Source organism: Podarcis tiliguerta (genome assembly GCF_965153285.1).
Source record: "Podarcis tiliguerta genome assembly, chromosome: 4".
Lineage (NCBI taxonomy): Eukaryota > Metazoa > Chordata > Lepidosauria > Squamata > Lacertidae > Podarcis > Podarcis tiliguerta.
In genome coordinates this window covers 94,813,726-94,831,274 of record NC_139537.1, presented here as the reverse complement: position 1 = coordinate 94,831,274, position 17,549 = coordinate 94,813,726, and the positions used below count along the sequence as shown (strand labels likewise).

The 17,549-nt window shown below is 40.1% G+C and overlaps 1 protein-coding gene across 1 annotated transcript in view; it reads left to right on the top strand.

Annotated features, from left to right (window-relative positions):
• Positions 1 to 17,549, top strand: part of PIBF1 (progesterone immunomodulatory binding factor 1) — an 84,543-nt gene that overhangs the window by 7,471 nt on the left and 59,523 nt on the right. Inside the window, exons 6-10 of the mRNA XM_083435821.1 lie at positions 1,670 to 1,803; positions 2,301 to 2,409; positions 4,044 to 4,225; positions 5,383 to 5,508; positions 12,646 to 12,744. Coding sequence (XP_083291947.1) covers positions 1,670 to 1,803; positions 2,301 to 2,409; positions 4,044 to 4,225; positions 5,383 to 5,508; positions 12,646 to 12,744 — 650 coding nt within the window. The remainder of the gene's footprint in view (positions 1 to 1,669; positions 1,804 to 2,300; positions 2,410 to 4,043; positions 4,226 to 5,382; positions 5,509 to 12,645; positions 12,745 to 17,549) is intronic.

Sequence of the window (17,549 nt, the reverse complement as noted above, 5' to 3'; positions counted from 1 at the left end):
ATACCTGTCTTTTAATGGTATAGCTATTTTTTAAGGTATGTGTTGATTGTGTTCAGGGTAATGTGCTTTAGCATTTCCGCTTGCCTCATTTAGGATAGTAATAGATTTGTCTGCATTGGTAGATGGGCGGGGTATAAACAATAAATTTTACTATTATTATTAGAGCTGTTCGACAGTGGAATTTGCTGCCAAGGAGTGTGGTGGAGTCTCCTTCTTTGGAGGTCTTTAAGCAGAGGCTTGACAACCATATGTCAGGAGTGCTCTGATGGTGTTTCCTGCTTGGCAGGGGGTTGGACTCGATGACCCTTGTGGTCTCTTCCAACTCTATGATTCTATGATTCTATTATTATTAATTGGCATGAACGCTCTGCGTGCCTGTCGTAGCTATAAAGATCTTGAAACTATGTTAGCAGTAATGCTAATGGAGGTACCTTTACGGATGTTATATCTGATGCAAACTTGGTGTGGCTAGTTGTCTCCTTATTTAGACTTCCAGAAAGGACTTCTGTCTTAGTGAAAAGGTATTAGATACAGAGAAACACTGGCAGAAGGGTGTTGGTAAAAGGTGATTTCCTGCCTCCTCCCAAGGCCACAAGAACCAATAGAATGGGGCGGCTGTAGCATAGACAGCTGAGGAAGAAAGGAAATAAAAGTTGCACCCACAGAAGGTCCTCCATCTGATTCCCGCCCCCCATTCTTTCCAGCTATTTTCCGCATCCTCCTCAGCCTCCTGTGCCACAACATATCTCATTCAGCAGGTTTGGGGGGCTGAGTGGGGAAAGCAGGAAAGTCACTTTCCACTTGCTTTTCTGCTGCCATATCTCAAGACTGAATCCAATGTAATATAGTTCTGTCTTTGTAATTAACAAAATGGTGTTTGTAACCTACTGTATTTTTCGCTCTATAGGACGCACCTTGTTTTAGAGGGGGAGAACAAGAAAAAAAAAATCTCCCCCTCTCTGCTCAGCGCCCCTTCAGCGAAGCGGCAGGAGAAACGGAGCCCCTTCCATTTCTCCTCCCGCTTCGCTGAAGGGGCTCTGTGCACCTCTCCCTCTCTGCTGAAACCGGAGAGTCTTGCTCTCCGAAGCCTTCGGAGCATAGCGGGAGCTCTTGCCCTCCAGGCTTCAGCGAAAGCAACGCGAAGCCTCCGGAGCGTGGAGGGAGCGCTCCCTCTGCGCTTCAAAGGCTTTGCGTTGCTATCGCTGAAGCCAAAGAGCCTGCATTCGCTCCATAGGACGCACACACGTCCTCTTAATTTTTGGAGGGGGGAAAGTGTATCCTATAGAGCGAAAAATACGGTATGTCTGAAGAACCAGGACTTTTTTGCAGCCAAGAACTGAGTTCCGGCACATCTTTTGTGCGTTCTGGCAAAGCTCAACAACTTTTGTTCCGGCACCTCTTTTTGTAGAAAAAAAAGCCCTGTGAAGAACCATGTATCAACTTCTGGAACCAAGTGTGGCTGTGTGTTCATCTTCCTTGCACTGCCTTCCCCCAACATGCCCTATGGCAACCCCCTTTTTAAACTTACAGAGTTTGTAAGACAATTGATCAAAGGGAGGAATTAAAAATGCCAAGGGCTGTGGCAGAACACTTTTGTGTGCATGGTATATTTATCTGAATCCCAGCCTCTATTTTCACATTAAATAGCGGTGTGGTGTTTGTTTTGCAGAACTATGAAGCAGAGCGAAGAAATCGGTCAGAACTAGAAGTCAGATGTCAGCGTTTAACACTTGAACTAGCTGATACGAGGCAAATGATTCATCAAGGAGATTATAGACAAGAGAATTACGATAAAGTAAAAGGGTAAGTGCGTCGTTAGTAAAGAAAATTATAGAAGGAGCTCTCATATTGATTTGGATCAAAGGTAATGGGTTATATCCAATGGTGCCTGTGAACAAGGAGAATGTTCCAATAAGTATCTTGTCTTGTACTGGGGCTACTTTGAGCTAGCAAAGAAGGGTGGATGCTTGGAGGCCACCAAACATGTTTGGAACTATAAAACAAGAGAATGAGTGTATCAACCAGGGAGCTTTGCAGGGCTTTTGCAGATTGGGAAAGTGATGACACTGCGTTTTGCAATGTGAAACGATATGAAAGCGCAAGGGAAACAAGATTCTTGGACTCAGCATGGTCCAAATTAATGTACACAAGACTTACTGTAACTTAATTTGGGCTCCACTGATGAAAGAATATCTGAAGGACTGTTGGTGTTAGATTTGCACAGGAATCATAGATTACAGAAGCAGTCAAGGGTTTGAGGGGGACATTACTTTATAATACTCTCATTTCCCCCCCAACAGCGAGCGTGATGCATTTGAACATGATTTTTCAGAGCTTCGAAGAAAATATGAAATATTGGAAGTATCACACAAAGCGCTAACCAAAGAAAGAAATGATTTATCAAAAGAGGTGAGATCTTCATATCTAATTTGACATTTATCCGAAACATTTATTCAAAATGTACAAAGGCCCAAATTAGAATTTTCTCCCCCCCCTTTTCTTTTACACTTATATTTGATATATACCTGGAGTAGTTTACTGCAGGCACCCCCAAACTCGGCCCTCCAGATTTTTGGGACTACAACTCCCATCATCCCTCACTAACAGGAGCAGTGGTCTGGGATGATGGGAATTGTAGTCCCAAAACATCTGGAGGGCCGAGTTTGGGGGTGCTTGTTCTACAGAGGTTGGATCTTTATGGTACAACAAACTGCTTGACAATCCAGTTCATGAGCTAGGCATCCCTTCTTTGCCAATCTCTTTCCCAATATTAACTGCCTGAAACTCCACCAGCCATCCTTTGGCACCTAGCTTTCCTTGATTCTGTCTTTTAGGAGTATCATCTGTATTTAAACAGTGTTATCATTGTTCATGATTTAGATACCTTCTTCTTTTGTCACCTCTTTGCAGTCACACTTAATAGGTTCTGTGCCTACCCAGAACCACATCTGGGAAACTTGGAGAGTGGAAGGATGTGTTTCCTCATTCTGGTATTTCTTGAATAACTGAGATTCACCACATAGTGCTGTTTATATAGAATGGATAAGGAATATATATGCAAAGGAATCTATTTGAATCCCATCATTTCACTGCTGAAATCTATATATCAAGGGGGGGGAGCATGTGGGCGAGGGGAAGAACAAAGAGACACTCAACTAGAAAACATAATAAAATTTATAAATTTTGATTATAATTTGTATATAGGCAAATTATTTGTATATAATTTTGTGTATAAATGATACTTTTTTAGACTTGGAATGAGTCATACAGTGGTACCTTGGTTTAAGAAAAGCTTAGTTTATGAACAACTTGGATTAAGAACGCTGCAAACCCGGAAGTAGGTGTTTTGGTTTGTGAATTTTGCCTTGGAAGCAGAACATGTTCCGCTTCCTGTTCAGTGTGTTCCATTTGTAAATTGAGTCCCCCGCTGCTATGGGAAAGCACATCTTGGTTTAAGAACGCTTTGGTTTAAGAATGGACTTCCAGAATGGATTAAGTTCGTAAACCAAGGTACCACTGTATATATAAATTACATTGTACTGCATGCAGGGATAAACAGTGTGGTGCCACAGCAATATATATACCTAAAGAGCAAGGAATGAGTACAAATGCAAATCTAGGTTGTTCAGTTAAGAGAACTGTGTCACCCATTGCAATGGGGAGATTCAGAATTGCATCTTGTTTTCTTAAACCACCCTGGAAGCTCTGTTAAATATAAATATTCACAGTGGTACTCAGCTAAGTCATACAGAGTTGAGCAATTGAAATCAGGGGGTGGTAGTCAACTAAGTTTTACTCAGAATAGACCCGTTAAATTTAATGGAATAATTTAGTTGTGCTCATTCATTTCAGAGAGTCGACTCTGAGTAAACCTTTGTTGAATACTACTCAGTGACCTTGCATCCAGCAGTTTCGGTGGATCCACCCTGAGTGTGACTAACATCTATAAATCTTTTAAATAAAATAAGAAAAAACTCTAACCTGGGAGGTGGGGGTTGTATTGCAGACTGCCTGATTTTATCATAGCTCTTTTGTATTTAAAGGTTGCAACTTTACAGCAGTCTGTTACCTTACTGCAAAAAGATAAGGATTACCTCAACCGTCAAAACATGGAGCTTAATGTTCGCTGTGCTCATGAAGAAGATCGCCTTGAAAGGCTTCAGGTTCAGCTAGAAGATGCTAAGAAGGCCAGAGAAGAAATTTATGAGAAATATGTCACATCCAGGTACACAGTTCTGTTAATTCATTCAACAAATGATTCATGGCAGTAGACTCTTGTTGGGTTGGACAAAATTATTTACAGTAAACATAATGTTTTTGGTCAGTTGATCAGATTTCCCCAGAAACAATCAGTTGAAATCAAATTATGTTGTAGTGTTCTCAGGTTTTAGTTTCTACATACAGAAAAATCTTAAAGCAGCTGTGAGACCTTTATAAAACTTAAAACAATAATTTTACATTATCACTAGAGGATTTACAGTCAGAAATTAAGCCTGTTAATATTTTCCTCAGGTTGCACTATATTCCTAAAACTAAGACTACAGCGGTACCTCTGGATGTGAACGGGATCTGTTCCGGAGCCCCGTTCACATCCTGAAGCAAACGCAAACCGCGTCCACGCGTGTGCAGGTCGTGATTCACCACTTCCACACATGCGCATGACGTCATTTTGAGCGTCTGTGCATGCGCGAGCGGTGAAACCTGGAAGTAACACACTCAATTACTTCCGTGTCATTGCGGAGTGCAACCCAAAAATGCTCAACCCAAATCTACTTCAACCCAAGGTATGACTATATTATGATGCCTTTAATATTTGATTCAACAATCCAGTCTAGTTTAAAAAATCTCCAAGTAGCTTAAGATCAGTGATACTATAATGTTTTATTTTGCATCGTTAGTAGTAAAGCTCCTGTGGACTTATTTGCAGTTCTATAGCATGTCACCAACATCAATACAAAATAACTTACATATGAAAGGGAGTATTTGTGAATTCTGAACGAGTATTGGTTCAGTTGGTAACAACATATATGCAGGAATCTGCTACTGCTTAAGGGATGGCAACTCTTCTTATCATTTTAGCTAGTAGCTGAGCTCAGGCTCAGGTTGGCACTAGGCCAAAAGGAAGACGTATATAACAGAGCAGTTCTTTTTATCTAGGAGTAAAAAAGCACTGAGTCTTCTCAGTCGGTGAGATCCAACACCACATTTTCTTCAGAGGGTCCCCCCAACCCAACCTTGGAAGCAGAATGGGAAGTCCTGGTTGCACAAGCAGAATGCCACCGTTTGATAAATCTTACTGGGTGATAAGCAACTCAAAAGGGATAATACAAAGAAAGCTACAGAATTTTTTTAACTTGCTTTGCTTTCTTTTTTTTAATAAAGAGACCATTATAAAACAGAATATGAAAACAAACTGCATAATGAATTGGAACAAATAAGGCAGAAGACATCTCAAGAAATACAACAGCTTCGAACAGCTACAAAGGAAATGTATGAACGTGAAAACAGGTGGGTAACTACTTTTAGAAATATTGGAACATAAAAACAAATAAGGAAAATACCTTGCATTTGGTGTTTGATAATTCTGAAACACATTTTAGATCCTCATTTTTACTCATCACTATGGCTTCTCGAAGCTACCAACATGAGCTTGACCTAACTGCGGGAGGCAGTGGAATTCAGGAGTTCCTGGCATGCTCTGGTCCATGGGTCAAGAAGAGTCGGACACGACTAAATGACTAAACAACAACAACATGGCTTCTCTCTGTGCCGGCATTGGTCTGGAATGCACCTGGAAGAGGCTATGTTGTGGATTTGTCTCCCGTGACCCTCGTTTCTGATGACGAGGCACACTGCAACAGTTCCCACACCGAAATATTTTTAGTTGGAATAGCAAAAGCAACCTTCTGTTTCATTCAGATGTAAGACAGACCATGCTGTATCATTAATGAGCCACAATGAGCCTTCGGCTCATTTTTAGAAGTCTTACTTTCTGTCACTCCTTGTTACCTTCAAAATCCTTTTTTCTAAAATCTCTCTTTTTGACAGTGGTGGCAGAGCAAATGGAAGTTTAGTTCAGAACACGGTGCTGCCTCTATGAGAGAATATGATCAAACTCTTCTCTATAATAATCAGGTTCTTATGTGTGTGCATGGTTCCTGAAATATGAACATACAAATTATGACAGGTAGTAATGCAAACAGAATGCAACAGGTTTGTGCAGTCAACTGCATTTGCATGGAATGAAGTTTTAGGTTTTAAATAGCCTTATGTTGACTTGTGAAAGCTAAAGAACTGATAGGTAGTATTTAGTCCTCATTTCCCTTCTCCTCTACCACCAGTCAGGTAAATTATACCAACTACTTATTGCATCACTGGGGTTAACAGAAAGCTTTGCTTCCCATGTACAGACTTGTATTGTGTTACATAAAACAGCTTTAAGGTCTGTTTGTTTATGGAGGTTTGACAGATGTAAAAATGTTTGCATGCAAAATAGCTAAAAATATTGGTCTGGAACCAGTTGGCAGAAATTTTGTTCTTCATCTTGAAGTTATGGTTTCTTTACTGCCAATTCCTGAATGTCTTTATGATATAAAAGAACATTTGTGAATAAGAATCTTGAAAACAATGCTTTATTTTTATCCCTGTTGGGACAAAAAGGGTGTGGTAAGCCAGTGAATCATTATATTTCTGTTCTTAAACTCACACACGTTTTCTGTTGTTTAATGTAGCTATGTGCTTTGAAAATTTGTATCGTGTTATGAAACTCAAAGCAGGTTGTGCTTGTAGGCCTCTGAAGTGATTATAAAAGCTGTCACACTATAGTTGTTCAACACACCATTCCTAAACCTGCTAACTGGAAAACAAATGTGATTGAAAACTGTGAGTTACATTTACATAGACGCATTCTAGATTGGGGTGTTAATCATTCTGTCTCTGCTTATTTCCAGCACTTCTCTACATAGTGCTTCTCTAGACAAATACACACTCTACTTTTCCACAACCCAATACACTGCTGCAACATGCAATCCTTAGGCCACATAATTAAGTTCGGATGCTTGGCAAATGTCAACTTTTGCAGAGCTGGAACTTGCTTTTAACCCAACTTGCAACATTCTATACTCTTCATCTACCACCACCACCCCATCTCAAAAAGAGCAACGGCAACAAATACAATGGCAATAAAATGGTGGCGGCTACATTGATGGGACCAGAAGGAAATAATGGCACATTGTTACAGGCTAGAGTTCTAGGGCTGCCTAGCCTACAGCTACTGGGTTCCCTCCACTTGGAAGGACAATCACTCAAGCATACTGACAGACTCTTGGTTGGGTTAACTTTGAACAAGGGCTATGGTTTTCCTTGTTGATGGCAGCAGGTTAAATTTAATTGAGAAGGAGTGGAGCATGATTCACACAAGATGTAACAGGGCCCCGAGGAGACAGGTGCTTCTGACACAAACAGAGGCAAGCAAAACGGAGGAGAAGTAAAGGCACTAAGACAACTGGGGAGGGGAGAAATCACAGGAGCTCTCTTCTCCCTGACTAAGGCACATGGAGAAACAATAATGACACAATGCACAGACAAAAGAACAGGATATGGTGTTTGAAAGATCTGCTTCAAGCAGGAAACTGACTCCAGAGGAGGGAGACAGAACAACTTCTTTGGAGTGACAATGCTTCCTGCTTTTGAATGCTGGGGGGGACACAATCCCACTTGTAGGCATCTTAGCGCCCAGTCAGAAACACCTTTCAGTTAAGACTAGCAGTCCCATTTCCAGCACCCGTTTTGAAATAATGAGGTGACTTTCATACAAACAGGCTTTCAAATTACATACATGAGCTTGCAGGAAGAAGTCAATCAACTCAAGGAACAACAGTTTTCTGCATTGAAAACAACAGATCTAGTGACATAAGCTGAGGTGCACTTTAGTCCCCCAAAAAAGAACATGCTCTTGAGAAAGTAGCTGCTATGGATCAATATCTTTACATAGCAGTTCAAGGATGTAGCAGAAGAGTCTTCAACTCCTTTAGAAGCTGCAAGAATCATTTTATCAGTGCACGATCTTTAAAGAAAAGTGTTTGGTTCTTTGCAACTATAGCTTTTGCAAGAATAGCTAGAATAAATCCCTTGCAAACAGTATTCCCAGCTAAAGTAATATTTCACTTTGTATCATTTTGTAAGCCTTTTCTGACAGGCCTGTGTTACCTTTTCAGCCAGTCTCAGGACAGTCAGCATCTAATATAATATGAATAGATAGAAAAATCCTTATTTACACTCAACCCATCATACTGTCGCCAGTTAAAGTAGACTTGACTGGGCAAGATTACCTAATGATGTAACTCATTACATTAAGGCAGCTTCATATGTTCATAAAACATATGCAAAACACTCAACATCATGCTGCTGCAGAAAAATGGGCAAAATGATTAAAGGAAGGCAAGAGAAAAAGCTCACTGCTTTTTGAGGAAAGGAGGAGGAACCTAGAAAGTTTGTCTCCTTAGCATCTTAGCATTACATATATTTGTGTAAGATACAGAATGTTTTGCTGACATAAAGCCATATGTATTAGATCCTTTTCCAAGGATAATATAAGATCCCTTTTTATGGTTTGAGGCAAAGCAAATTTCTCTCAAGGGATTGTTGTAACATCCCTTGCAGTGTTCTTGAAGATGCCTCTGGGCTTATAAATGTTGCGTTGAGCCATTTTACACATTACAAAACAGCAAACCTAGAATTGACACTGAGTGCAAAGGCATTATTGGCACCCTACTGAGTGTTACATGTGTGCAAATAACTGTTTGTTGCGTTCAATGTTACTTACTTTGCATTTAAAATACTTTAAAGTGTACACTTAGAAAATGTGATGTGTGAATCAGTCCTAATAAGATTAAGAATCAGAGTAGGGTGTACACCTAAAAATTTACACAAATGCACCTGAAGTGACTTGGAGGATACATATTTGATTGTTCATTTACTGAATGCTCTGCTGTTCTATTTATTTATTTGTTGCTGGAACTATACGAATCAGCCTTGTCACAATGGAAAGTGTTCCTCAGTTGCATCTCACTTGATATTTTTGAATCCCTTTGTGTTTTGTTTTTAGTTTCCCTGTTTCTTGTTGCTGTTGTTCACTGGCTTAGTTGTAGTTTTCCCATTATTATTATTTGGCAGATGAGCACACACCATTATTCAAAGAAAGTAAAAACAGACCTAACCATCTATAACTTTTGACCATAAAATGTTTTCCTCTGAGAATTTATTTTATTTTTTAGAGATAGACCATTTTAAAATAGTAAATTGTTAGGAAAATTCTCCTCATGGAATGGTATTTGAAGGCCTGTACAACATTTGTACATAAGGCAACAGAGTCTGACTTTTTCATCTTGTAGTAGTTACATAAATCTGCACCACTTTTAAATTTTCTGTTTTATAGGCAAGGGATGTTAATAGTAAAATCAGTGGCCAGTGTGAGGCATGATCCAATAGAACATCTGGGGGGGGGGCAGACTGGAGAAGGTGGATCTAAAACATAATTGTCATGAAGTGTTTCATTTGATTATTATTTTACACAATGACATCTAGCATACCACATCAGAATAAACAGCATCCGCATGCAATATTTACCACATGACAACGATATGGTAAAGTCACTTTGTGAAGCAGCACCCACATCAAAAAGTAATGTGAGAATTGAGCCTAGTGTTTCAAGCTTAAAAGCCTTATAGCTAAAATGAGAGCTGCTTTTTGATCTAAAAATAGCAATTGTTAATGCAGCATTTCTCCTCCTCAAAAGAAACAATGAAACTTCAAAGGTGAAATCTCTGTACAACTGCCACGTTAAAACACATATTCATAAAATAGGTGAATATTTGATATTATGAGCATAAATTTAATATAGGAGCTAGGCCTTAACAAAGTTTGGGTCTCAAATTAGGAAGAACTAAAAATAGTAGGGCTGTGATACAAATATTTTAGCATGAAAGGGGTTTTTCAGTAGCTTTGATAAGCTTTAACATTTCAGCCTTCATTCTGGGAACAGTATGTTCTTCAATCAGCCAATCAGATTTGTGATGGCATTACGGAAAACAAGTGAAATTTATTCAGAGTGAGGGTAATTCATCCTGAATTGCATTGCCCTCACTCTGAATTAGGTTAGTTGCCTCCCGTGATGTTATCACATAGCCACTTTCAACCAATCAGCACTATAGACTCAGAATATGAGTCTAGCTGGCACCAATTGATGGACTACGCAGAATTAGACAAGCTAACAGGAAGTATCCGAGACCGGTGGGACCAGAGGTTTACCAAAGACTGGACTAAATTTACTGAGTATCTGAAAAGTATTTGTGATTATCAGATTACGTTTGTAGGACTACAAGAAGTTCTGTGAGGAGTAATTTAAGAAATATTGTAAAAATGGAAAGGGAGAAATGATTTGTTAGAAAAGGTAAAGGCAATATTAAGTTAAGAATTGCAGGAGAAATAATCAAGACGGAAGGCTATCAGAGATGCTGAAGGAAGTCCAAACAAAGACATATGTATAATAATTTGTGTGGTATGCTTTAAAAAAAATTGTATGCTAAAAATAATAAAAAATATTATTTTAAAAAATGAGTCTAGCTGGCACCTGAGTGAGTAAGGGGATTGCAATTGTATTATTACTACCTACTCTTGAGGGGGGGCGTATTTAGTTATCAGGCAAGGGTATAAGCCACCAAACACCAAAATGGTACCACAGTGGTATACATTAAAATAAGTACCACAATCCTAAACAGCAAAAACGCCTAATTGTTTATACCGTCTAGAAAAATTGTTTATATTTTATTGGATGCTTCACAACCTATGTCAGTTGCCAGTCTGACCTCAGTGGTAAGTGTGCTCCACAGGGCAGGGGCCACTGTACTGAAATATGCAATCCAGAATACCATACAATGAATCTCAGGTCCATGTGACACTACAGAGTTATAAAAAATGTCTAAAATTCACACACACACCACAATTCCAAGTCAGTAAATACAGAGTATATAAAAGGAAGTATCTGTTATATGTGGATTCGTTTAAAGTAAAAAAAATTGTCTACCTGTACAAGGATTTCTATATCATAGGTCATATGCCATATTTTGTACAGTACAGTGGTACCTCGGGTTACATACGCTTCAGGCTACAGACTCCGCTAACCCAGAAATAGTGCTTCAGGTTCAGAACTTTGCTTCAGGATGAGAACAGAAATCGTGCTCCGGCGGCGCGGCAGCAGCAGGAGGCCCCATTAGCTAAAGTGGTGCTTCAGGTTAAGAACAGTTTCAGGTTAAGTACGGACCTCCGGAACGAATTAAGTACTTAACCTGAGGTACCACTGTATAGATTGAAGTTGTCTACCGTATCTGCCTGTCTGGCTAGAGTTGTTCCAGCAAGGACTTGAGGAAAATGTGGTGATGGCCCCTGCCTTGGGTGGTTTAAAAAATATATTGGATATGTTCGCACATGATATCAGTGTATTATCAGTTGATGCTAATTATGTTAGGTAAATGGAACCTTCATATATATTACACACAAACACACACATTTGACTCCAGAAAACAGGAGGGGACGGTTTCTTTCCTATCATGGCAAGAAAATGCTAGCCTAGATGGAGAAGGATGTGATCTGCACAGCAATTCCACATTGTGACTTGGGACCAAATCCATCTCTTTGGCCTCCTTTGCCCACCTGTGGCTTCACAGTACACTTGCTAGAGCCTGTTTGTGGTTTCTCTCCACCCTTCTTGCCCACAGTTTCCAACTATTTTACCATTTCCCTTTTTCACATAGCCTTCCTCCAGGTACTTCCTATCTATCCCCTATCCTTTATTGCTATAGTTCCCTGATGTTAACTTGTCTTATCTTGAAGACCTTACCATTCTGCTTCTCAGCTTTTAGATGCTAGGTCTTTCCAGTTACTACTACCAAAATCTCATTGCTTCCCTGTCCCTGAGCTCCTTGTGAGTTTCCTTTCCTACACCCCTGCAAAGTTCTGCTCTCTGACAGATCTGTTGCTATTACACCTACCCTTTCAACAAGCCTTCTAAGTGGAGATCTTTAATCCCAGTTTGTATCTGCATTAGATTGGAATTGGTTTTTATATAAGTAATGAAGTTGTATGATTTTTATTGTTGATGGTGTTGTTAATCTTTTTGAGATATTTCATAGGAAGTGATTCATAAATGGAATTAATAAGCTAGTACAGGTCAAGTACTTAATTCGTTCCGGAGGTCCGTACTTAACCTGAAACTGTTCTTAACCTGAAGCACCACTTTAGCTAATGGGGCCTCGTGCTGCCGCCACGCGATTTCTGTTCTCATCCTGAAGCAGAGTTCTTAACCTGAGGTACTATTTCTGTGTTAGCGGAGTCTGTAACCTGAAGTGTATGTAACCTGAAGCGTATGTAACCCGAGGCACCACTGTATTCTATCTAAATACATACACAAGTTTCTATGAAATTTTGAGGGAATTGGTGGATGAAGAACGGAAAGAAAAATGTATGCACATAACCAGATTTTCCCCTGTTGGAGCTCAGTTACAGAAAAACTAGATCTTGTGAAAAAACTTGTGAAAATATACTAGAGAATAAAAGGAACATTTACTCTGAAACACTTTTGAATTTCAGAAATTTAAGAGAAGCCAGAGATAATGCTGTGACTGAGAGAGAAAGAGCTATTGCAGCTGAAAAAGATGCTTTAGGAAAACATGAGCAGCTTTTAGAACAGTAAGTACGTTCACCTTTCTTTTTCCTTTCACATTTATTTAAAAAGAGACTTAAGACATTTGTACAAATAAAGTTGAGGTTTCTGGTTTCAAACTACTTGTTCAGAGGTGTCACTGTGCTTGACAGCTTGAGCTTCTCCTTTCACCCTGTCCAGGCTGTCATATTTAGATCTCTGACAAGCTAACGTTGTGTAAATTGTTATTGGGAGCGAAGAATTGGAAAAGCCAAGTTTCTAGTAAACCATTTGAAAAATTTAGCAGAAAAAAGTAAACTTCCCAACGAATGTATATTTGCCTGAACTGTAGTTTGGTAGTTGTTGTCTTTATTGGCATCTTGAATCCATTAGCAAAGATTAGAGATTTCCTCTGGCTCTCCGTGCTAAGCTGTGGAACATTCTGTTTATTGGCAATATGGACATACTGCACTACAACTGTTAATTTGTCTGCATAACAACCTTTTTTAGGTAGTTAACTGCTGTCTCTGTCCCACTCTTTTAGTCATTCAACCTCATGGCTCCTTGTTCTTAGCTCCTTCAACCTTAGAGCCCCTTTTCTCACTCAGCTTGCCAGCTGGAAATTCTTACCAGATAGGAAGTCAGAAGTCACTTATTGCTTCATTCATAAGGCTGTTATATCAGTGTTACGATAAAATCTGTGCTACAGCTTTTGACACAGCAGTCATGCTGTTGAACACTTCTCTTCTCTTCTCTTGAGAAAGAACTTGGCAGACAGTCTTGGTTTATTGTTGGTCATTTTCATATTTGTCATGAGATTTTCATAAGACTGCAAGTGGTGACATAAAAGTGTAGCATCTCTTATTACTGACTAACATCACTTGGCTTTTGATGTGAAAGTAAATCCATTTTGAAATTTTATGACAGATGTTAATGACAGTTTTGTGCTTATGTGAAAGCTTTTTATATCAGTAAGCTTCTTTTTTAAAGAATATATACTAATATGTTTTTCGCCTCTGGTCTCTTTCTAAAGTGTGACATGTCTTATTTGATTTTCTTGCATATAAAGCAGTAAAGGGTATAAATTAATGATTAGGATGTCTCAACTGAATTAGGGCAAAATAAAATTGTGACATTTAAGGTTGTTAACATATTATTAAACTTGAAATCAGCATTTCTGGGAAACATGCTTATACAGTGGTGCCTTGCAAGACGAAAAGAATCCGTTCCGCGAGTCTCTTCGTCTTGCGGTTTTTTTCGTCTTGCGAAGCAAGCCCATTAGCGGATTAGCGCTATTAGCGGTTTAGCGGCTATTAAAGGCTTAAGGGATTAGCGGATTAGCTGCTAAAAGGCTATTAGCAGCTTAGTCCCTTAGAAAAAGGGGGTGGGGAGCGGGAAAAAACCCCCAGGAATCGCAAGACATTTTCGTCTTGCGAAGCAAGCCCATAGCAAATTCGTTTTGCGAAGCACCTCCAAAACGGAAAACCCTTTCGTCTAGCGGGTTTTCCGTCTTGCGAGGCATTCGTCTTGCGGGGCACCACTGTATGTACATTGGTTTTTAGCAAATTGTGCATTAAAAAAAAATCTGTAGTCATTTTATCATTAAACAAAGCACTTTTGGATGAAACTTGTATTATTGCTGACTTTTATCAAACATATCCCACTTCCGCATGATCATGGGTCTTTGGGATACCTGCTCTAAATTATTTTAAGATATGAATGTATGGGGGAAATGAAACAAGTTAGCAAACAATGGCTGACATCAATGACCACACAGTTGCACAATAGAAATCCCCTGGCGCATCACGACTTCCACTTTCTCCTTTCCCTCTTCCAGCACCCTTCCCCTGTGGCGCGAGCACACACACACACACACACACACACACACACCCCTGACCGGTGATCTGGCTGCAGGGGAGCGAAGAAGAAGGAGAAGCCACATTGCATGAGCAAATACCACTTTGGAAACATTTTAAGCATGTTGTGCCTTCAAAATTACAGTGGGTGATATCTAAACCATACTCTTGAGTAGGCCTATTGAAATGGGTAAATTCTGAGAATGTCTAATGTTAAAGTAACCAGACGGTATTTGTGAAACAAATATTTTTTAAAAAAAGCAAACTTTGATCTGGTTCCTGCTTCTGCCACCTGCTGCTTACAAGGGAGTGCATATCATTAAGTTTCCTTCAGAGTGAAGGGTAAAGGGGACCCCTGACCATTAGGTCCAGTCGTGACCGACTCTGGGGTTGTGGTGCTCATCTCGCTTTATTGGCCGAGGGAGCCGGCGTACAGCTTCTGGGTCATGTGGCCAGCATAACTAAGCCGTTTCTGGCAAACCAGAGCAGCGCACGGAAACGCCGTTTACCTTCCCGACGGAGCGGTACCTATTTATCTGCTTGCACTTTGATGTGCTAGGTTGGCAGGAGCTGAGACCGAGCAACAGGAGCTCACCCCGTCATGGGGATTCGAACCGCCGACCTACTGATCGGCAAGTCCTAGGCTCTGTGGTTTAACCCACAGTGCCACTCGCATCCCTTTCAATGGGTCTACTCTGAGTGAAATCACCACCTGTCAATCATCATAACGTCAGGTGATTTAACCCACTTTGCACAGCGCTTCCCAAATGTCGAACAATGCACTGGTTGCTGGGCACTCGGGAGGCGCTGTGCAAGGAGGTTTTCAAGCCCTGTGCTTGGTGATTGGGAAGTGCTGAGCATAAAAGCCCTTTGCACAGCGCATCCCAAACACTCAGCAGCTCCTTGAGTGTTTTGCATTTGCAAAGCACTGCTCAATCAACCAGCTGTCAGGTGTTTGGGAAGTGCAGTTCAAAGCGCTTTGCGAGCCCTGCACTTCACATTCACAAAACCCTTGGGGAGCAGTGTGCAAGTGGCTTTTCAGGCACTATCGATTAATAGTGCCTGTGGTGCACCTTTCAGCCAAGCCCCGCCCTTACCTGCTCCCATGTAGGATGTCCGATATAGGACAGGTGGATGTGACTAGGCTGAAACAGTCTCACGGACTGGTGGTTCCCCATCCCCGATTTAAAAGAATAGAGTGGGAGGCATCAAATACTGTTGCAGGTTTGCTTCATTGATGAAGATAATTGATCTGTGGAAGATACGGAGGGGAGAGGGCAGAACCAAAGGGAAAGGAAGTGTTAATTATTTGAAGCCGTCCTGATTCAACGGGATTGGATGTAACGTGCAGCCAAATCAATAAATAACATTTCTTTGTATGAGCACGTACTTGTACAGGACTGATCAAAAAGACAAAAGTGTATTGTTGCTAACCAAGCCCTAGTTACCAATGTTGGTATAATCTGAAACTTCCAAACATATTTGTTTATACAAAGTATATGGAATGTTGCCTAGCCTGACTGGCAGTTAAGCAATGCCTCTGGCAAACCGTGTGATGAAGAGTGTAACTAACACCTAATTTTCTAGTCAGTGCAATTATTATAACTTTATTCTGGTGACTAATAAATCAGTTTCTTAGTCCAATACCTGTTTATAAAACAGAAATAAAATTAGCATAATTGAATAGTAACTCTGCATATTCTAAAACTCAAACATAGATTTTAAAATCTGCTCTTTTTAGTTATAGAATCTTGTCTTTTTCTGAAGTAATTGATCGCTCACATCAGCCCGAAAAGCTCTTTTCTCTGTGCTTATGCAATTGCAAAAACTATTGCTTACGGTGAATCACAAGTTCCAGAAAAGGAAAATCTCTGTTGATGTAAGGTGTAAGGCAACGTAAGGCAAACACTAATTAAGAAAAATAAATTCTTAGCCAGCAAATCATTACTGTAATAGGAAACCTACTACCCCAGAACCACCTCAAAAAGGCAATCCAGGGGTTGGGAGACTCTTGAGCAAGGTATGGCACAGAGGGCTGCAGATGGATAGGAGATCTGGTGTAAATCATGGGACCTTTCCTCCTTTGTGCAACTGGAAGTGCTGTCCTGCATGCACTAAACATGTTTCAATCCAAGCTGTTGAGCGCTTCATGAGCTATCAAGCTCCACAATGTGTGTTCAGCTGTAGCTATGCATTTAAACATTTATATTTTATAGGTTACAAATGCATCACAGACCCCATCAAAAAGATGTAGCATTGTCATATGGAATATCTTCTTAGAACTTCAAAATACAGTGGACCCTCCGGATACGAACTTAATTTGTTCTGGGGGTCCTTACGTACCCCGAAAAGTCCACAACATGAGGCGCCGCTTCTGCGCACGGCACAATAGAGCACTTCTGCGCATTCGTGTGCGGTGAAACCCAGAAGAACGGGTTTGCCACGTTCTAAAAGAGATTAAAACTACCTCAACTTCCTAAGCATGTATAATTGTTATAATGCTGTTTGGATAGTATGCCTTATGGACTATCACTGGACTAGTTAACATTTATTTATTTCTTTAAAATACCAGTATACCACAATTCCATTAAAATTATCAGAGCTGTTTACAACAATTTTATATATATACACAAACACACACACACAATTAAAACCACATAAAAAATTAAATAAGAGATTAATAATAATAATAATAATAATAATAATAATAATAGTATATTTATAACCCGCCCATATGGCTGGGTTTCCCCAGCCACTCTGGGGAACCACAGCTTCCAACAAAATATTAAAAATACAATAAAACATCAGACATTAAAAACTTCGCCAAACAAGGCTGCCTTCAGATGTCTTCTAAAAGTCAGATAGTTGTTTATTTCCTTGCCATCTGATGGGAGGGCGTTCCACAGGAAGGGCTTTCCACAGGTTGGGCGCCACTACTGAGAAGGCTCTCTGTCTGGTTCCCTGTAACTCCACTTCTCACAGTGAGGGAACCGCCA